Consider the following 22,753-nt stretch of genomic DNA (forward strand, 5'->3'; position numbering starts at 1 on the left):
ATAGAAACATGTAATATATAGAAACATGTAATACATAGAAACATATACATAGAAACATGTAATACATAGAAACATGTAATACATAGAAACATGTAATATATAGAAACATGTAATACATAGAAACATGTAATATATAGAAACATGTAATACATAGAAACATGTAATACATAGAAACATGTAATACATAGAAACATGTCATACATAGAAACATGTCATACATAGAGACATGTAATACATAGAAACATGTAATATATAGAAACATGTAATACATAGAAACATGTCATACATAGAAACATGTAATATATAGACACATGTAATACATAGAAACATGTAATACATAGAAACATGTAATACATAGAAACATGTAATACATAGAAACATGTAATATATAGAAACATGTAATACATAGAAACATGTCATACATAGAGACATGTAATACATAGAAACATGTAATATATAGAAACATGTAATACATAGAAACATGTAATATATAGAAACATGTAATATATAGAAACATGTAATATATAGAAACATATACATAGAAACATGTAATATAAAGAAACATGTAATATATAGAAACATGTAATATATAGAAACATGTAATATATAGAAACATGTAATACATAGAAACATGTAATATATAGAAACATGTAATACATAGAAACATGTAATACATAGAAACATGTAATACATAGAAACATGTCATACATAGAAACATGTAATATATAGAGACATGTAATACATAGAAACATGTAATATATAGAAACATGTAATACATAGAAACATGTCATACATAGAAACATGTAATACATAGAAACATATACATAGAAACATGTAATATATAGAAACATGTAATACATAGAAACATGTAATACATAGAAACATGTAATACATAGAAACATATACATAGAAACATGTAATATATAGAAACATGTAATACATAGAAACATATACATAGAAACATGTAATACATAGAAACATGTAATACATAGAAACATGTAATATATAGAAACATGTAATACATAGAAACATGTAATATATAGAAACATGTAATACATAGAAACATGTAATACATAGAAACATGTAATACATAGAAACATGTAATACATAGAAACATGTCATACATAGAAACATATACATAGAGACATGTAATACATAGAAACATGTAATATATAGAAACATGTAATACATAGAAACATGTCATACATAGAAACATGTAATATATAGACACATGTAATACATAGAAACATGTCATACATAGAAACATGTAATACATAGAAACATGTAATACATAGAAACATGTAATATATAGAAACATGTAATACATAGAAACATGTCATACATAGAGACATGTAATACATAGAAACATGTAATATATAGAAACATGTAATACATAGAAACATGTCATACATAGAAACATGTAATACATAGAAACATATACATAGAAACATGTAATATATAGAAACATGTAATACATAGAAACATGTAATACATAGAAACATGTAATACATAGAAACATATACATAGAAACATGTAATATATAGAAACATGTAATATATAGAAACATGTAATACATAGAAACATGTAATACATAGAAACATATACATAGAAACATGTAATATATAGAAACATGTAATACATAGAAACATGTCATACATAGAAACATGTAATACATAGAAACATATACATAGAAACATGTAATATATAGAAACATGTAATACATAGAAACATGTAATACATAGAAACATATACATAGAAACATGTAATATATAGAAACATGTAATATATAGAAACATGTAATACATAAAAACATGTAATACATAGAAACATGTAATATAGAGAAACATGTACATAGAATCATGTAATATATAGAAACATGTAATATATAGAAACATGTAATATATAGAAACATGTACATAGAATCATGTAATATATAGAAACATATAATATATAGAAACATGTAATATATAGAAACATGTAATACATAGAAACATGTAATATATAGAAACATGTAATACATAGAAACATGTAATACATAGAAACATGTAATATATAGAAACATGTAATATATAGAAACATGTAATACATAGAAACATGTAATACATAGAAACATGTAATACATAGAAACATGTAATATATAGAAACATGTAATACATAGAAACATGTAATATATAGAAACATATACATAGAAACATGTAATATATAGAAACATGTAATACATAGAAACATTGTTGTGCACCGACAGATATGCTAGAGAGGTTCATGTCATTTATGTTCGCTTTCCCTCATTCCAGGCTTCCTGATTGTTTTCACCTGTCATCACACCTGTCTCCTATGCTCATCAGTGTCAGCCCCGCCCCTGATTGGTCCCACCTGTGTCTTGTTACCATGTGCTTAAATTCCCCTGTCTCCCAGTGTTCCTTGTCAGTTCGTCTGGTCTTTTGCCATGATCAGGTCGGGTTATGTTGTGCTCTTGAAAAGTTTTGATCCTCACTACGTGAGCGCTTTCATTTGTTCACTGCAGAACCGAAAAATAAAGTACTTACAAATACTTTATCTCTGTCTCCCGGTCGTGCAATTGGGTCCTACTTCCTAAGTGTCTGAGTTCGTAACAGAACAGACTGACCACATTATGGACCCAGCCGACCCAAGAACGCTCACGCCGCTCTGTCGGTACAGGGCGTGACGATTTTTCATCACGAGGAAAAACTGGACAAAGTCAGCCGGGAAATACAAGAGCTGAGAGGACGCCAGGCGGGGTTCAGGAAGAATTATCTACACAGATGCAACAACTGGTTGCCCAAATGAATAATTTTTTCACTCATCAACAGACTGCTCCTCCGGTGACGTCATCCACAGCTAAGAATTTGCCTGTCAATACTCCAGCTGACGACCCAGGTCAGGCTGTTTCCTCCCCGTTACGGCTGGCTCTTCCGGAGAGATTTTCCGGAGACTCTTTGAATTGCAGAGCCTTTCTGGTACAGTGTGATCTGCATTTTCAACACAACCCAGCAGCTTTTTTATCTGAGCATGGTAAAGTGGCGTTTATTGTGTCTCATTTAACGGGAAGAGCTGCAGCCTGGGCTACTGCAGAATGGTCTAGAGACACCGAACTATGTTACTCATTGGCCGATTTCATAGAGACTATGAGGCGCATTTTTGACCACTCATCGCCTGCTACGGAGGCCAGCAGAAGACTGTTCCAAATACGTCAGCTCAACCGTCAGGTGGTTGATTATGCCATCGAGTTTCGTACAGCAGCAGCGGACAGCGGATGGAATGTTCCGGCTCTTCGTGACGCCTTCATGACAGGACTTTCGAACCGATAAAGGACCAGCTGGCTCCACTGGAGACACCCGGGATCTGGAATCCCTCATCGCTGTGGCCATTCGGATCGATAACCGTCTTCGAAAGAGAGAGGGAGCGTCGACGCAACCGAGATGTTATTCCCAGCTTCCAGAATTCGCCTCGGAGGGTCGCGCCGCCAGCGGAGGATTTTCAGCTCATGTTACCGGACCATCAGAGGACTACACTTCCGAATGACTCCGGTGAACCCATGCAGCTTGGAAGAACCAGGCTTTCTCTGGAGGAGAGGCAGCGCCGTCTCACGGAGGGTTGCTGTTTCTACTGCGGCCAGCCGGGTCATCAACTCGCTTCATGCCGGGAAAGATCGTGCTCACCAGTCAAAGGAGGCGCTGGTGAGCAAGTTTCTGCAGACTTCCTCCTCGACCTGTTACTCAGGTAGACATTTGTATTAACAATCAGACCATTGACCAGGGTGTGTTAATAGACTCAGGGGCTGACGAAAGCCTTATAGACTGGGGCCTAGTCAAACAGCTAAAAATAAAACTGTCCCGCTATCTCATCCTGTTAGTGCCAGTGCCTTAGACGGCCGCTTGTTGTTCACAGTTACCCATTGCACTGAGCCCATACGGATTACTATAAATAAGGACCATACCCTGAGCATGCAAGTTCATTTTTTTGAGTCGACTCAGCACCCGATTATTTTGGGGTTTCCTTGGCTGAAGATCCACAATCCTCACATAGACTGGCCTTCAGGAAAGTTAAGGAATGGGGAGAGGATTGTAAGGGCAGGTGTAAACTTTCGCAACCTGTTAATGCACCAACAGACTCTAGTAGGATCATTATAGATCACCCTGACTATCCTGATCTACACAAGGTACCTTCCTGTTACCATGATTTAAAGGAAGCGTTTAACAAGTCTAAAGCCTTGTCGCTACCTCCTCACCGAGATTTTGACTGTCCCATTGATCTCTTACCGGGAGCCCCCATTCCCAAGGGAGACTTTACTCGATTTCGAGACCTGAGAGAACAGCAATGGATGAATACATCTCCTCTTCACTCAAATCAGGGATTATCCGTCCTTCATCGTCTCCAGCCGGAGCGGATTCTTTGTGGAAAGAAAGACGGGTCTCTGAGACCTTGCATAGACTACAGTCCACTAAATGACATTACGGTGAAGAACCGCTATCCTCTGCCACTCATGTCATCTGCTTTTGAACTGCTTCAACGGCCAAGATATTCACCAAGTTGGATTTAAGAAATGCATATCACTTGGTTAGAATAAAACAAGGGGATGAGTGGAAGACTGGATTCAACACTCAGAATGGTCACTATGAGTACTTGGTAATGCCTTTTGGACTGTGCAATGCACCGCTGTTTTCAAGCTTTTGTGAATGAGGTTTTGGAATTCTTGAATATTTCAGTGTTTGTGTATCTGGATGACATACTGATTTTCTCCCCAGACGCTAAATCTCATGTTAACCATGTCCGCCAAGTTTTGCAGAAACTACTGGATAATCAGCTATATGTCAAGGCAGAGAAGTGCGAGTTCCACACAGAAGAGGTGTCTTTCTTAGGATACATAGTCTCACCTAATCATATCCAAATGGATCCTGCGAAAGTCAGTGCAGTATCCCAGTGGCCCACACCAGACTCCAGGAAGAAGGTTCAGCAGTTCCTAGGATTTGCTAACTTCTATAGGAAGTTTATTAGGAATTTCAGTTCTGTTGCTGCTCCTCTGCATGTTCTGACTTCTCCTAAGGTTCCCTTCAAGTGGACCCCCCAGGCGGATCTTGCTTTCAAACTTCTCAGAGATAGATTCACATCAGCTCCCATACTCACCATTCCAGATCCCCAGCGCCAGTTTATGGTCGAGGTGGATGCTTCCAATGAGGGAATTGAGGAGTACTGTCTCAACGTTCTGCAGAAGACAACAAGATGCATCCATGTGCTTACCTGTCGCGGAAGTTGACAACGGCAGAGCGGAATTATGACGTGGGAAACAAGGAATTGTTAGCTGTAAAAGCTGCCCTCGAGGAATGGAGACACTGGCTAGAGGGTGCAGAGCAACCGTTTTAGTCTGGACAGATCACAAGAATCTAGAATATATAAGAAAGGCTAAGCGTCTCAACTCCCGTCAGGCCAGGTGGACACTTTTCTTTAGTAGATTCAACTTCACACTCTCTTTTCGATTAGGGTCTCAGAATCAAAAACCCGATGCTTTGTCTCGTGTTTACGATCCCGCACCACTTGCGGTAGGGACCAAGACCATGCTTACACTTATACCGGTGATCGGAGCCTTTTCCTGGCAAGTGGAGTCAGACGTTAAAGAGGCAAATGTCATGAATCCAGCGCCTAGCGAGTGTCCCAACAATCTGCTGTTTGTTCCTGAGGCTCTTCACCCAAGGTCATCCACTGGGCTCACTCATCTGTGCTTTCATGCCATCCGGGAGTAGCAAGAACAATGTTCAGGATTCAACAACGTTTCTGGTGGCCATCCATGAAGAAAAATGTGGCCGAGTATGTAGCGGCTTGTCCGGTGTGTGCGTGTAATAAGACCTCATCTCAAGTTAAGATGGGCTTGCTCCAGCCGCTGCCGATTCCCCATCGTCCTTGGTCACACATTTCGATGGATTTTGTGACAGGATTTCCCTCATCCAGAGGCAAGACTACGGTTCTAACAGTGGTTGATCGTTTTTCAAAGATGGCTCACTTCATCCCATTGACCAAGCTTCCCTCTGCCAAAGTCACCGCAGAGGTCATGATGAATCACGTATTCAGGATCCATGGATTCCCTAATGACATTGTTTCCGACAGGGGTCCACAATTCATTTCCGCCTTCTGGAAAGAGTTTTGTCGACTCATAGGTGCCACCGTCAGCCTGTCATCAGGATATCACCCTCAGTCAAATGGACAGTCGGAGCGTCTGAACCAAGAACTAGAGACTACGCAACGTTGTCTCGCCTCCAGGACCCAGACCACCTGGAGTGACCACCTCACATGGGTCGAGGTTGCCCACAATACCCTTCCTACGGCGGCCACAGGTCTCTCTCCATTCCATTGTGTCAATGGTTTCCAGCCTCCACTTTTCCCTAACAACGAGGAAGAGGTGATGGTTCCATCGGCACATGCCATGATCAGACGTTGTCGCAGAGTTTGGGCTGGTGCTCGCCAGTCTCTTCTCCGACCTTCAGCTCGGATGAAGGCTGTTGCGGACGCTCATCGCAGGGTCGCTCCCTCCTACAGACCAGGCCAAAAGGTTTGGCTCTCTACCAAAGACTTACCACTCCATGTCGCCTCAAAGAAACTGGCTCCAGATTTGTGGGTCCGTTCCAGTGTCCAGAGTCATCAACCCGGCGTACGCTTGCAACTCCCAGGACCTTGAGAGTGCACCCAACGTTTCACGTTAGTAAATCAAGCCGGTGTGAGAGCACACTTGTTCCCGCCTCAAGCCCCTCCACCGCCCCAGTTCTTTGAAGGGGTGACGTTTACAAGGTCCGTAAGCTACTGGAGGTCCGTAATAGGGAGGGCAAGCAATTCCTGGTAGACTGGTAGGCTTACGGTCCTGAGGCTAGAAGCTGGATTGCTGCTTCATTTATCGTAGACAAGACTCTTATCCACGACTTTTACAATCAGCCTGGGCCATCAGGAGTTGGCCCTAGAGGGGTACTGTTGTGCACCGACAGATATGCTAGAGAGGTTCATGTCATTTATGTTCGCTTCCTGATTGTTTTCACCTGTCATCACACCTGTCTCCTATGCTCATCAGTGTCAGCCCCCCTGATTGGTCCCACCTGTGTCTTGTTACCATGTGCTTAAATTCCCTGTCTCCCAGTGTTCCTTGTCAGTCTGTCTGGTCTTTTGCCATGATCAGGTCGGGTTATGTTGTGCTCTTGAAAAGTTTTGATCCTCACTACGGAGCGCTTTCATTTGTTCACTGCAGAACCGAAAAATAAAGTACTTACAAATACTTTATCTCTGTCTCCCGGTCGCATGCAATTGGGTCCTACTTCCTAAGTGTCTGAGTTCAGAACATGTAATAAATACATATGTACATATAATACATAGAAACATGTAATATAGAAACACATAATACATAAAACATGTAATACATAGAAAATATATATATATAGGAAACATGTAATACATAGGAAACATATATAGAAACATACACATACATACATAGAATATATACATCTTGAGAATATATAATAGAAACATGTAATATATAATAGAAACAAACACAACACACAAAAATTCAATTTAAATCAATAGAATTTAAATGAAACAAAAAGAGAAAAAAGCTGACATTCTAGGCATTACATGTATGACACTTTGCTCACTATTCGCACCTGCACATGTAATACAGTGTCTGTTGTCACATGGAACCTGTAATCTGTTGGAGGCATAGAACATGTAATATATAGAAAAGGTTTGAGTTTAGTAACTGAAGCCTTAGCCTCCTCTAACCTCCCCGAAAACATGTACATAGAACCATGTAATATATAGAAACATGAAATACATACAAACATAAACCTAAACCAAACTGAAATATTAAAACTGCTGAAAAAATGAATTACTTGAGATTTTTGACACACACACACACACACACCCTGCGCTACACCCTCTTGTTGGGCACCCTGTGCTACACCCTCTTGTTGAGCACCCTGAGCTACACCCTCTTGTTGAGCACCCTGCGCTACACCCTCTTGTTGAGCACCCTGCGCTACACCCTCTTGTTGGGCACCCTGCGCTACACCCTCTTGTTGAGCACCCTGTGCTACACCCTCTTGTTGAGCACCCTGCGCTACACCCTCTTGTTGAGCACCCTGCGCTACACCCTCTTGTTGAGCACCCTGTGCTACACCCTCTTGTTGAGCACCCTGCGCTACACCCTCTTGTTGAGCACCCTGCGCTACACCCTCTTGTTGAGCACCCTGCGCTACACCCTCTTGTTGAGCAATCTGTGCTACACCCTCTTGTTGGGCACCCTGTGCTACACCCTCTTGTTGAGCACCCTGTGCTACACCCTCTTGTTGGGCACCCTGTGCTACACCCTCTTGTTGGGCACCCTGTGCTACACCCTCTTGTTGAGCACCCTGTGCTACACCCTCTTGTTGAGCACCCTGCGCTACACCCTCTTGTTGGGCACCCTGTGCTACACCCTCTTGTTGGGCACCCTGTGATACACCCTCTTGTTGAGCACCCTGTGCTACACCCTCTTGTTGAGCACCCTGTGCTACACCCTCTTGTTGGGCACCCTGTGCTACACCCTCTTGTTGAGCACCCTGTGCTACACCCTCTTGTTGGGCACCCTGTGCTACACCCTCTTGTTGGGCACCCTGTGCTACACCCTCTTGTTGAGCACCCTGTGCTACACCCTCTTGTTGAGCACCCTGTGCTACACCCTCTTGTTGAGCACCCTGCGCTACACCCTCTTGTTGAGCACCCTGCGCTCCACCCTCTTGTTGAGCACCCTGTGCGACACCCTCTTGTTGAGCACCCTGTGCTACACCCTCTTGTTGGGCACCCTGTGCTACACCCTCTTGTTGAGCACCCTGTGCTACACCCTCTTGTTGAGCAATCTGTGCTACACCCTCTTGTTGGGCACCCTGTGCTACACCCTCTTGTTGAGCACCCTGTGCTACACCCTCTTGTTGGGCACCCTGTGCTACACCCTCTTGTTGAGCACCCTGTGCTACACCTCTTGTTGGGCACCCTGTGCTACACCCTCTTGTTGAGCACCCTGTGCTACACCCTCTTGTTGGGCACCCTGTGCTACACCCTCTTGTTGAGCACCCTGTGCTACACCCTCTTGTTGGGCACCCTGTGCTACACCCTCTTGTTGAGCACCCTGCGCTACACCCTCTTGTTGAGCACCCTGCGCTACACCCTCTTGTTGGGCACCCTGCGCTACACCCTCTTGTTGGGCACCCTGTGCTACACCCTCTTGTTGAGCACCCTGTGCTACACCCTCTTGTTGAGCACCCTGTGCTACACCCTCTTGTTGGGCACCCTGTGCTACACCCTCTTGTTGAGCACCCTGTGCTACACCCTCTTGTTGAGCACCCTGTGCTACACCCTCTTGTTGAGCACCCTGTGCTACACCCTCTTGTTGAGCACCCTGTGCTACACCCTCTTGTTGAGCAATCTGTGCTACACCCTCTTGTTGAGCACCCTGTGCTACACCCTCTTGTTGGGCACCCTGTGCTACACCCTCTTGTTGAGCACCCTGTGCTACACCCTCTTGTTGAGCACCCTGTGCTCCACCCTCTTGTTGAGCACCCTGTGCTACACCCTCTTGTTGAGCACCCTGTGCGACACCCTCTTGTTGAGCACCCTGCGCTACACCCTCTTGTTGGGCACCCTGTGCTACACCCTCTTGTTGAGCACCCTGTGCTACACCCTCTTGTTGAGCAATCTGTGCTACACCCTCTTGTTGGGCACCCTGTGCTACACCCTCTTGTTGAGCACCCTGTGCTACACCCTCTTGTTGGGCACCCTGTGCTACACCCTCTTGTTGAGCACCCTGTGCTACACCCTCTTGTTGGGCACCCTGTGCTACACCCTCTTGTTGAGCACCCTGTGCTACACCCTCTTGTTGAGCACCCTGCGCTACACCCTCTTGTTGGGCACCATGTGCTACACCCTCTTGTTGGGCACCCTGTGCTACACCCTCTTGTTGAGCACCCTGTGCTACACCCTCTTGTTGGGCACCCTGTGCTACACCCTCTTGTTGAGCACCCTGTGCTACACCCTCTTGTTGAGCACCCTGCGCTACACCCTCTTGTTGGGCACCCTGTGCTACACCCTCTTGTTGGGCACCCTGTGCTACACCCTCTTGTTGGGCACCCTGTGCTACACCCTCTTGTTGAGCACCCTGCGCTACACCCTCTTGTTGAGCACCCTGCGCTCCACCCTCTTGTTGAGCACCCTGTGCTCCACCCTCTTGTTGAGCACCCTGTGCTACAACCTCTTGTTGAGCACCCTGTGCTACAACCTCTTGTTGAGCACCCTGTGCGACACCCTCTTGTTGAGCACCCTGTGCTACACCCTCTTGTTGAGCACCCTGTGCTACACCCTCTTGTTGGGCACCCTGTGCTACACCCTCTTGTTGAGCACCCTGTGCTACACCCTCTTGTTGGGCACCCTGTGCTACACCCTCTTGTTGAGCACCCTGTGCTACACCCTCTTGTTGAGCACCCTGCGCTACACCCTCTTGTTGGGCACCCTGTGTTACACCCTCTTGTTTTTTTTTTCAAAATGTGTTTATTTGGTTTTTCTTTTTTTTTTCTCCTAAAAGGAGGAACAAGTTACAAATACAGTAAACATATGAAACATGTTACCAGACAATAACAAAATAAAAATACAAATGATAAAAAATTAAATAAATTATATAAAATGACACTCCATACTGGATGGCACACTCATTGGTACATTTGTGAGGGGTATTTAGACAGTGGGTTGCTCAGAGATTGTACATGGGTCATGACTGTACGGTCACTTTAGAGCCCTAATAAATTGGGGGCCCTTTACAAAGTCCAAGAAGGAAGTCCACATCTCTTCAAACTGTGCATATTTTCCTTTCAGTGAGTATGATATTTTTTCCATGGCTATAACTTGTACAATGTCCTCTAACCAGCCTTTGGTAGTCGGCTTCTGTATAGATTTCCAACATTTTGCAATAGTCCGTCTGGCTTGTAGTAGGCATAGGATAACCATCTTTATGTTAGCTCTGCTGAGGTTAATGTCCTTTGGTATGAGTCCCAAAACACACATTCTTGGGCACATAGGGAGAACCACCTTTGTTGCATTTGAGAGTGTCTCCACAGCCATCCTCCAAAATTCCTGTACTTTTTAACAGGACCATAAACAATGGAAAAGTGTCCCCCTATGTGTTTCACATTTAATACATACATCAGGAATATTAACATTGAAACGGTTCAATAGCTCTGGAGTGATGTACAGCCTCATGGACCATTTGTACTGTAACAGTCTGAAACCTGAATTAGACGTTTGTGTTTGTGATTGGGTACAAATATTTTGCCATTCCGACTCCGTTATCTCCTCCCCTATGTCTGCGCACCAGGCAAGTCTCTTGTCCTCTGATGTCTCTGGAGACCCAGCTGACAAGATCTTATAAAAGATGGAAATAAGTCTTCTCTGGTGAGGTCTTACCATAATGTTTTCTACTGCTGAGAGGTCAGGTATTGAGAGCTTCTTTTGGGTCTTATATATGAAGTCTCTGACTTGTAGGTATTTGAAGAAATGTTTAGCAGGTATGTCAAATTATTTTCGAATATCTTCAAATGACATGAGAACACCCTCCTGAAAGAGATCTGCTATTTGGCCAATACCTTTGTCTGCCCATAGTTTAAATCCCTTGTCTTTAGCCCCTGGATGAAAATTGTTGTTTCGCCAAATGGGTGTGAACTGCGATAGATTTAGGGAACCTTTAGGTATTTATGAACTTCATGCCAAGAACGAATGGAGTTGGAAACAAATGGGTTACCTGTGAATTTCTTTAGTTTATCTGGCTTATCTGAGTATAGATACATATGAAGAGGTATGTTGGATGTAGTCTCTCTTTCCATGGCCACCCATGCGAGTGATGAACTGGATCTGAACCAGAAGGAGGTTGTCCAAAGCTGGCATGCCCAGTAGTACCATTTGAGGTTGGGAAGGTTCAACCCGCCCCTGTCATATGGCAGGTATAGTAGAGAGGCGTAATCTTGCTCGTCTGTTACTCCAAATGAAATTTCTGAAGATTTTAGTCATATTTGGGAAGAAGTTTGTTGGAGGTGGAAGTGGTATACATTGGAATAGGTAAAGAAATTTGGGTAGGACATTCATTTTGAGGATATTAATCCTGCCAATCATTGAAATCGGCATTGTTGTCCATCTGTTAATAAGATTAGTTACTCCTGATATCACTGGGCTATAGTTAGTGGATACAAGGTCCTCTGTTGAATGAGTAATTTTGATCCCCAAATAAGTAAAACTGGATGTATTCTTAAATGTTGTTTGTATTGGGGGGCAACTTCTCTCTGATTGTTTAAGAAAGAGGATATTTGACTTAGATTCATTCAGTTTATATCCTGAAATTGATCCATAAATATTTATTAATCTAAGGAGATTTGGAATGGAGCTCTTTAGTTGAGTAAGGAATAAAACTATGTCGTCGGCGAATAGTCCTATTTTATTCTCCACATTCCCTATTCTGATACCCGTTATACAGCTGTTTTGTCTAATTGCTATTGCAAGTGGCTCGATTGCTAATGCAAACAGAAGGGGCGAAAGGGGGCACCCCTGTCTGGTCCCTCGTTGGAGTTTGAAGGGTTGGGAGTTTACAAAGTTCGTCATGACTGATGCACTTGGGGTGTGATATAGCATTTTCACGCACTTACAGATGTATTCACCAAACCCAAACCTCCGAAGCACTTCAAAAAGATAATTGTGTTCCACTCTGTCAAATGCTTTTTCGGCATCCAGGGAGACTATTGCTGTGTCTGGGCTTTCCTTCCTCACATCTATAATATTTAGTAGTCTTCGAATATTATGGAAACCTTGACGACCCTTTATAAAACCATTTTGGTCAGAGGCAATCAGAGACGGAAGATGGTTTTCAAGACGTCGCAAACACCTTTGCTATAATCTTAGCATCTGAATTTATTAGTGAAATAGGACGATATGAACCACATTTTATGTGGGGTTTATCTGGCTTTAAAATCAGTGTTATTAAGGCATTGGATAGGGAGGGCGGTAAATGTTCAGCTTCAATTGATTCAACTAACATATCGAAGAGTGGTGGCACAAGCTTCTCCCCAAAGCGCTTGTAGATGTCAATGGGTAGTCCAGAAGGACCTGATGCTTTTCCTCCGTTCATATGGGACAGCGCTTCAAACAGTTCCTCCTTTTTAATGGGAGAGTCTATCTTCTCTTTTACCATCTCCTCTAAGGTTGGAATGGAAAGCTGATCCAAAAAGGAGGCAAGGTCATCATTAGTATCCGGAGTCTCTGACATATAAAGGTTTATATAATATTTTTGAAAGGTTCTGTTAATTTCTGTCAGATTAGTTGTTGTCCCGCTTTCAGTTTCAATCTCGGTGATAGCTCTTTCATTTTGCAGTGTTTTAATCCGCCATGCTAGTAATTTGCCCGATGATTCTCCCTGATCATAGTAAGTCTGCTTTAACCGAGTGATACTGTTTAAGGCCTTACTTGCTGTAATCTCATTATATTTAGCCCTTACTTCTGAGAGCCTCTGTAAATTCTCCGGTGTATTATTCACCGAGAGCTCCCTTTCTAGGTCTTTAATATCTCGCTCAAGTTCAGTCATAAGGAGATGCGTCTTATTTGCAATGTTACTGGTATAAGAGATCATCACACCTCGAATATAGGCTTTGAAGGCTTCCCATCTAATGGATGCTGAGGTTTCGTCTGTATTTGTAGCAAAGAAAAGCTCGATATTTCTTTCCACCGTGTTTAGAAACTTCTGATCATGGAGCCATCTCGGGCTAAGCCTCCACACTGTTTGGCCCCTGGGATGTGGAGTAAGGCGGTAATGCAAAAACAGTAGGGCATGATCTGAAATAACTATGCCTTTGTGCCCACAGTCCTGTATATTGGCCACCAGAGTCTCAGAGATTAAAAAATAATCTATGCGGGTTTGTGTTTTGTGTGTGTTTGAGTGGCACGAATATTCTAGTGTGGTGGGATTTCTAATTCTCCAGATATCGCAAAGATGCAGCTCTGACATAAAGTGGCCTATCACCTTTCGGGTATTTGTATGGGAGCAGTCATTCCTTGATGAACGGTCTAGGAGGGGGTTAGGAGCACAATTAAAATCTCCACCCATTATTATTTCACCTCGAAAAGATGAAACGGTCATAAAGAGATTACTAAAGAATGTAGAATCGTCATTGTTGGGCCCATACACGTTTACCAAAAGGATTTCTTGATTCAAAAGAGTTCCCCCAACCACCACAAATCTACCAGCAGGATCCTGGAGAAGCTTGTGAACCCTAAAGGGGACTGATTTGTGGATAAGGATTGCTACTCCTCTTGCCTGTGAGGAGCAGCAGGAAGCTAGAATTTGCCCAGGCCATCTCCTCCTTATACGTACAATCTCATCGGATACTAAATGAGTCTCTTGGAGAAATATGACTTTTGCTTGGAGATGTTTAATTCTGGACAGTATTTGCTTAATTTTAACCAATTTTCTCATACCTCTGACATTCCATGAAATAATATTGAGATACGGAGCATTACTCATAACCCAGTCTAAGTAATATTACCGTTATATCTACAACTTCTCTTATACCCTTGGAGACCAGTGTGCCATCAAAACATGAAAAATAAAGAAAAGAAAAAAACGAAAAAACAGTAACAAACGCCCCCTCTCTAGAACAGAGAAGGAGCTCTCCTAAATCCCTGCACCCCCAAATTGCACAGCCCCCACTCACCCTCCTGCAATACACTGAAATTCCGGACAACTTGCATTGATCCTTAAGTAAGGAGCAACTACAAACCATTGAACACAAATGGGCAGCACCCACGTCCGGCAAACATTTTAAGTATATAATAAAATAAAAAAACGTAAACCCATGTATGTACGATTACTGACCCGTGACATTATGTAAAATGAAACAAAACGTATTGCTACTATCAAACCAAGGGCCAGCAATAACACAGCCAATGTGATACGACACTCTTATCTAAACAAGCTTAGTCTATCTTTCATCCGTTTTGGATCCAAGCGAGCTAGCGAAATCTAGCCGGACTCACTCACTCACGTCACCGTCCCGTTCCGTCTGAGACCGCTGTCTCGATCTCGCGGATGAAGACCTCCACATCTGATGGAGTAAGAAACGTAAGCATTTTACCCTTGTGGTAGATTCTCATCTTTGCTGGGAACTGTAATCCAAACTCAATATCCAGTTTATGCAGTCGGGTTTTCACGCCGTCGAACATTCTCCTCTGCTGCTGAATCTCCGCGGAAAGGTCTGGAAACAACATCACACGATTCTCCTCGAACTGCAGCGTTTTCTTCTTGCGAGCGGCCTTCATCACCCGGTCTCTGTCGGCCAGCCAGCGGAATTTCACGAGAATCGCCCGAGGAAGAGGTTTAAAGTTTGGCTTGTTAGCTTTAGCGTTAGCTGTGGCTGCTTTTGGAAGTCTGAAGGCTTGGTCGATGGAAGGTGGCGTCAGTAAATTGTCTTTACCAAGGAGGTCGGCTAACCACCTGTTGAGGAAGGACACCAGGTCACCTCCCTCTGCGTTTTCTGGCAGGCCCACCAGTCTCACGTTCAGGCGGCGCTGCCGGTTTTCCATGGTCTCCACTGATCTGGCGAGTGCTAGCATCTTTCTTTGAGTGGTTGCAGAGACGCTAGCTAAGTTGTTCAGTTGGTCCTCCGCGGAACTTATACGGGATTCTGCTCCACCTAGTCTTGCGGAGAATGACTCTAAGGCTTCTTTGATCTCGTGATTTGAGGTGATAACTTCTTTGAGCTGGGCAGAGAAGTCTTTTCGAAGAGCGTGAATAGCTGCTAGGATTGAATCGTCTCTAGCTTGGTCTTCTGTAGCTTCCGCTAGTCCATGTGTCAACTCCAACTCGCCGTCTTTCTTCCTCTCTTTACCTCTTGAACTTGTTTTACTTTGCTTCATTTTGGATCCTCCTTATATCGTGCACTTATATCACTCGACTAAGACTTTTTGCAAACTCAAACGAACGGGTTTACATTTATATATGATATATTTTGCCGGAGCACATGGGCTCTGCGACTACTCACGTCCACGTCATAACCGGAACCACACCCTCTTGTTGAGCACCCTGTGCTACACCCTCTTGTTGAGCACCCTGTGCTACACCCTCTTGTTGGGCACCCTGTGCTACACCCTCTTGTTGAGCACCCTGTGCTACACCCTCTTGTTGAGCAATCTGTGCTACACCCTCTTGTTGGGCACCCTGTGCTACACCCTCTTGTTGAGCACCCTGTGCTACACCCTCTTGTTGAGCACCCTGTGCTACACCCTCTTGTTGGGCACCCTGTGCTACACCCTCTTGTTGAGCACCCTGTGCTACACCCTCTTGTTGAGCAATCTGTGCTACACCCTCTTGTTGGGCACCCTGTGCTACACCCTCTTGTTGGGCACCCTGTGCTACACCCTCTTGTTGAGCACCCTGAGCTACACCCTCTTGTTGAGCACCCTGTGCTACACCCTCTTGTTGGGCACCCTGTGCTACACCCTCTTGTTGAGCACCCTGTGCTACACCCTCTTGTTGAGCACCCTGTGCTACACCCTCTTGTTGGGCACCCTGTGCTACACCCTCTTGTTGAGCACCCTGTGCTACACCCTCTTGTTGGGCACCCTGAGCTACACCCTCTTGTTGGGCACCCTGTGCTACACCCTCTTGTTGAGCACCCTGTGCTACACCCTCTTGTTGGGCACCCTGTGCTACACCCTCTTGTTGAGCACCCTGTGCTACACCCTCTTGTTGGGCACCCTGAGCTACACCCTCTTGTTGGGCACCCTGTGCTACACCCTCTTGTTGAGCACCCTGTGCTACACCCTCTTGTTGGGCACCCTGCGCTCTGACCTACCGGAGCACCTGTCCAGCAGAGAGCAGCCGTATGTGGGAGGACACCGGCAGCGGCAGGCCGTTCCTCAGCCAGCTGAGCTGGGGCGGGGGGGAACCTGCAGCAACACACTCCATGTTGACGGAACCGTCCAGAACCGTGGTCAGCCGCTCGCCACTGCTGCCGCCTATCACGGGAGGCGCTGCAGGAAACAAACACATTACAACACACTTGAAGCAACTTCAGTGGCATTAAAATAAAGGAGGAGAAGTGACTCAGGCTGTGTGACACAAGCAGTCATTAACTCCACCCACCGTACACGTTCAGGTTGAATATCCTGTCCTCCTGTCCTGCAGCGTTCGTGGCCACGCAGGTGTACTTGCCACCGTCACCGGTCCGAGCCGCGGTCACAGTGAGCGTGCTGCCGTCTGGACTGACGCTGGACACAAAGGAAGCATCAGCATTACTATCACCACCAGAACGTCACTGGAGTGGCCTGCTGTGAACATCCCACACATTTCCTTCTATTATTTTGAGGAAATATTGACAGCTACATAACACAATAAACATGTCCTTTAACTGATATGTTCATTGTTTAACATAAACACACAACAACCCCCCCCCCCTCCCCATCCCACCTAGAGAACAGAATGCATAAAAATAGATAAAAAGAGGTCACCTCATTTTGCCGAGCCAGAAGACTTTTATATGTATATATATATACATATATACTAGGGCTGTCAGCGTTAACGCGTTAATCTATGCGATTAATTTGGCCGCGTTAACGCACTAAAATATTTTTACGCAATTAACGCAAATTTTTTTTTTTTAAACCGCGGCAGTACGGTTTGACACTGTTTCCGTTTTTAAAACAATTATTTCTCCGCGAAAATAAGGATCATAAATGAGTTTAACTCGTGGATGAATCAGTCGGGTTTCCTCCTGCTCTCCTTCCTCCCGTCTCCCCCTCTGATACACAGAGGAACGGAGGGGCGACGTGTCGGGGGACGCGGCGCGGAAAGAACTCGTCACACGAAACCTTCACCGTGATTGGTCAATCCGTTTGTCTGTCAACATTTCGGGAAAAAACAACCAATGAACACTCAGTAAATCACAAAGGACCTCCCACCTCACAGGTGAGGCTCTAGAGCAGCCTGTCAGTCAGAGAGCAGAGAACACGGCACCAGAACTATGAGCCTCATTGAATAGAGCTGAGATTGTTCTGGAATGTTTGATGTATAACCATGGACGGATTAAGAAACCACGGGCCCCTGGGCCTGGACGTGTCAATGCCCCCCCCCCACCCGCAAAAAATATATATATATTTTTTTTTACATCGCTAACAAAACAGTCCGTATGGAACAACGATACCGGAGCTGAGCAGACAACATAACGCGAATTATATGACCATGACATGAATGACTTAAGCCTAGCATATACCGGCTACGGCGCATCGTGTCATATCATCATATCAATACAAAGTTAATAACAGCTACTTCACGCAGAGGCTCTGGTTTAAGGGCCCCCTGAGTTCATGGGCCCCTGGTGCCGGTAGGCTCGTTCGGTAATCCATCCCTCAGTAGGACTATTGGGGCCCTGTTACTGACATGAATGACTTAAGCCCAGCATATACCGGCTACGGCGCATCGTGTCATATCATCATATTCATATCAATACAATGTTAATCACAGCGACGTCACGCGAGGAGGCTCAGGCCCAGGGGCCCCCTGAGCTCACGGGCCCCTGAACTCACGGGCCCCTGAACTCACGGGCCCCCTGAGCTCACGGGCCCCCTGAACTCACGGGCCCCCTGAGCTCACGGGCCCCCTGAACTCACGGGCCCCCTGAGCTCATGGGCCCCTGGGCCCGGTAGGCCCGTTGGTTAATCCATCCCTGTGTATAACACGTGGGGGTGTGTCATATGCAAAAGACTTTAAACGGTGAATTTAATTTATTTTGTAAAATGTATAAAATGCCCCCAGCCTCCAGAGGGTCACGTGACATATGTGAATGTCAGTCAGTTACCAAGGCCACTGGTTCTGCTGTTCAGTGGTAAAGATGACAGGACCAATGGGGTCTCAATATACTTCTTTTTTTTTACTAATCTGATGTTTCACTGAAGAAACAATTTATCATCCACAATATTAAATACCTCGCTGGCACTTTATAGGTAGGAGCCTCTTTGAAAACACAGCTCTGTGTGAAGTTTGGTCTTTAAAAAGAAGGAACAACATTTTAATCGCGATTAATCGCGATTAATTAATCGCAATTTCAAAATGTGCGATTAATTAGTTAATTTTTTTTAATCGATTGACAGCCCTAATATATACATATACATACATATATATATACACTACTATTCAAAAGTTTGGGGTCACCCAGACAATTTCGTGTCTTTCATGAAAAATCACACTTTTATTTATCAAATGAATATAAAATGTAGTCAAGACATTGACAAGGTTAGAAATAATGATTCATATTTGAAGTATTAATTTTGTTCTACATTAATCATTAATCAGAACTACACTCTCTACATTGTTAATGTGGTAAATGACTATTCTAGGTGGAAGTGTCTGGTTTCTAATGAAATATCTCCAGAGGCGTATAGAGGAGCATTTCCATCAACGATCACTCCAGTGTTCTCATGGTACATTGTGTTTGCTAATCGCCTTAGAAGACTAATGGATGATTAGAAAACCCGTGCAATTATGTTAGCACAGCTGAAAACAGTTATGCTGGTGATATAAGCTATAACTGGCCTTCCTTTGAGCTTGAAGTTTGTAGAACAAAATTAATACTTCAAATATTAATCATTATTTCTAACCTTGTCAATGTCTTGACTACATTTTATATTCATTTGATGAATAAAAGTGTGATTTTTCCATGGAAGACACGAAATTGTCTGGGTGATCCCAAACTTTTGAACGGTAGTGTAAATATGAATATATATATATATATTATATTTACATATTATATATATATATAAATATTTATATATATTATATATATTTGCGCGGGCGAGCATTATTACCCTCGTCCCTCGTCCCCCGCGTGGTCGACGGCCGCCCCGTCTTTCAACCAATGGATGGTCGGCGCCGGAGTTCCTCGGGCTCGACAGACCAGCTGGACGCTCTCGTTGAGCAGGACTCCGATCTCACCGGGCAGCTCGGACCGGGAGATACTGGGAGGGACTGAGAGAGAATCACTGGCCTTAGCACGATGACACGAATACCACAAGAACTACAAACGGCCAAATACATTTATCTGTCTGATAATATACAAGCTTGACACATACGGAGTACAGGGTTCATCCATATGACCAATGAACAGGTTCATCCACATGACCAATGAACAGGTTCATCCTCATGACCAATGAACAGGTTCATCCTCATGACCAATGAACAGGTTCATCCACATGACCAATGAACAGGTTCATCCACATGACCAATGAACAGGTTCATCCACATGACCAATGAACAGGTTCATCCACATGACCAATGAACAGGTTCATCCTCATGACCAATGAACAGGGTTCATCCACATGACCAATGAACAGGTTCATCCACATGACCAATGAACAGGGTTCATCCTCATGACCAATGAACAGGTTCATCCACATGACCAATGAACAGGTTCATCCTCATGACCAATGAACAGGTTCATCCATATGACCAATGAACAGTTTCATCCTCATGGTGACCAATGAACAGGTTCATCCACATGACCAATGAACAGGGTTAATCCACATGACCAATGGACAGGTTCATCCACATGACCAATGAACAGGTTCATCCTCATGACCAATGAACAGGTTCATCCTCATGACCAATGAACAGGTTCATCCACATGACCAATGAACAGGTTCATCCCCATGACCAATGAACAGGTTCATCCACATGACCAATGGACAGGTTCATCCACATGACCAATGAACAGGTTCATCCTCATGACCAATGAACAGGTTCATCCACATGACCAATGAACAGGTTCATCCACATGACCAATGAACAGGTTCATCCTCATGACCAATGAACAGGTTCATCCTCAGCCTAAATGAACATATGACTAAAACACATTTACAGGAGGCGTCTAAAACAGTTGGGATATTTTTTTTCAGGACTCTTCCAGGCCTGGAAATAGCCTTTTTCCAAATTCCATGACTTTTCCCAGGTTTTCCATGACCGTACTGGGAGTATGTGGTTATATTAATATACAAACTCTATGGAATCGGGTGAGAGCTCAGGAACAGTGACGTGCATGCACCTTGCACGGTGAGGCGGTAGCTCTTGAGCGCCTCGCCCTCTGCGTTGGACGCCACGCAGGTGTACGCGCCGCCGTCAGAGAGCTGCGAGTGGGCGATCTGCAGACGGCTTCCTCCCGAGAAGATGTGTATTTCCAGAGACTCCGAGTACTCTAGAGGAAATATTAATTATGTAACCTTGTCCTCACACTCACATACTTATGTTTGTTTTTATCAGTGTAAACTTTCATTTAAATGTAAGATACAATAATAATGCATATATCCTCATTCACAAATGCAAGATGTTCTGGTGGTGTTATTGCAGGTACCGATGGGTCGGCCATTCTTCAGCCAGGAGAGGCTCGGCGGAGGGATCCCAGCAGCGTCGCAGGCCAGGGTGACTGGGTTACTGGCGGTTCCCACCACACTCTCCTCTGCTGGCCCGTCGATACTGGGAGGTACTGAAGAGGGAGGGAGACGCTTTGATTACCATATTGTAAGTGCAGTAGCAGATTTCTGAATCGATAAATATATCATAAACTACCATAAATGTTCAGGTGGAAGTTCTTGTCGACTTGTCCGGCCACGTTGGTGGCCTTGCACACATATTGTCCGGTGTCGGACACCTGAGGGATCAGAGCAAGATGTAAACACAACAACATTTGAACATAATGTCAGTTATCAATTCAGAAGGCAAATGAGCTTATGGTGATGCCTTCATGAACCGTCACCAGGCCGGGTCACATGACTTAAAGGCACCGTGACGCTAACTTTAAGGCCTCGATAGCTGCTCTGTACCTGCTACCCACCGACCTATAGGCACGGCCATCTTCATGTCACTACAGATTGTTGCAGTTATATCAGAACACATTGCATCCACACACATTGCATCCACACCATTACATCCACACCATTACATCCACACCATTACATCCACACCATTACATCCACACACATTGCATCCACACCATTACATCCACACACATTGCATCCACACACATTACATCCACACCATTACATCCACACCATTACATCCACACACATTGCATCCACACACATTGCATCCACACCATTACATCCACACCATTACATCCACACACATTGCATCCACACCATTACATCCACACACATTGCATCCACACCATTACATCCACACCATTACATCCACACCATTGCATCCACACCATTACATCCACACCATTGCATCCACACCATTACATCCACACACATTGCATCCACACCATTACATCCACACCATTACATCCACACACATTGCATCCACACCATTACATCCACACCATTGCATCCACACCATTACATCCACACACATTGCATCCACACACATTGCATCCACACCATTACATCCACACACATTGCATCCACACCATTACATCCACACCATTGCATCCACACATTGCATCCACACACATTGCATCCACACCATTACATCCACACACATTGCATCCACACACATTGCATCCACACACATTGCATCCACACCATTACATCCACACACATTGCATCCACACACATTGCATCCACACACATTGCATCCACACACATTGCATCCACACCATTACATCCACACACATTGCATCCACACACATTACATCCACACATTGCATCCACA

General features: G+C 44.3%; 1 protein-coding gene across 1 annotated transcript in view; it reads right to left on the reverse strand.

Annotated features, from left to right (window-relative positions):
• LOC130194116 (hemicentin-1-like) overlaps positions 1-22,753 on the reverse strand; it is a 142,852-nt gene that overhangs the window by 35,625 nt on the left and 84,474 nt on the right. Inside the window, 9 exon segments of the mRNA XM_056415008.1 lie at positions 6,974-6,994; positions 7,671-7,726; positions 15,081-15,093; positions 16,891-17,085; positions 17,198-17,322; positions 19,915-20,074; positions 21,147-21,296; positions 21,453-21,584; positions 21,668-21,749. Coding sequence (XP_056270983.1) covers positions 6,974-6,994; positions 7,671-7,726; positions 15,081-15,093; positions 16,891-17,085; positions 17,198-17,322; positions 19,915-20,074; positions 21,147-21,296; positions 21,453-21,584; positions 21,668-21,749 — 934 coding nt within the window.

This window comes from Pseudoliparis swirei, chromosome 5 (genome assembly GCF_029220125.1).
Source record: "Pseudoliparis swirei isolate HS2019 ecotype Mariana Trench chromosome 5, NWPU_hadal_v1, whole genome shotgun sequence".
Lineage (NCBI taxonomy): Eukaryota > Metazoa > Chordata > Actinopteri > Perciformes > Liparidae > Pseudoliparis > Pseudoliparis swirei.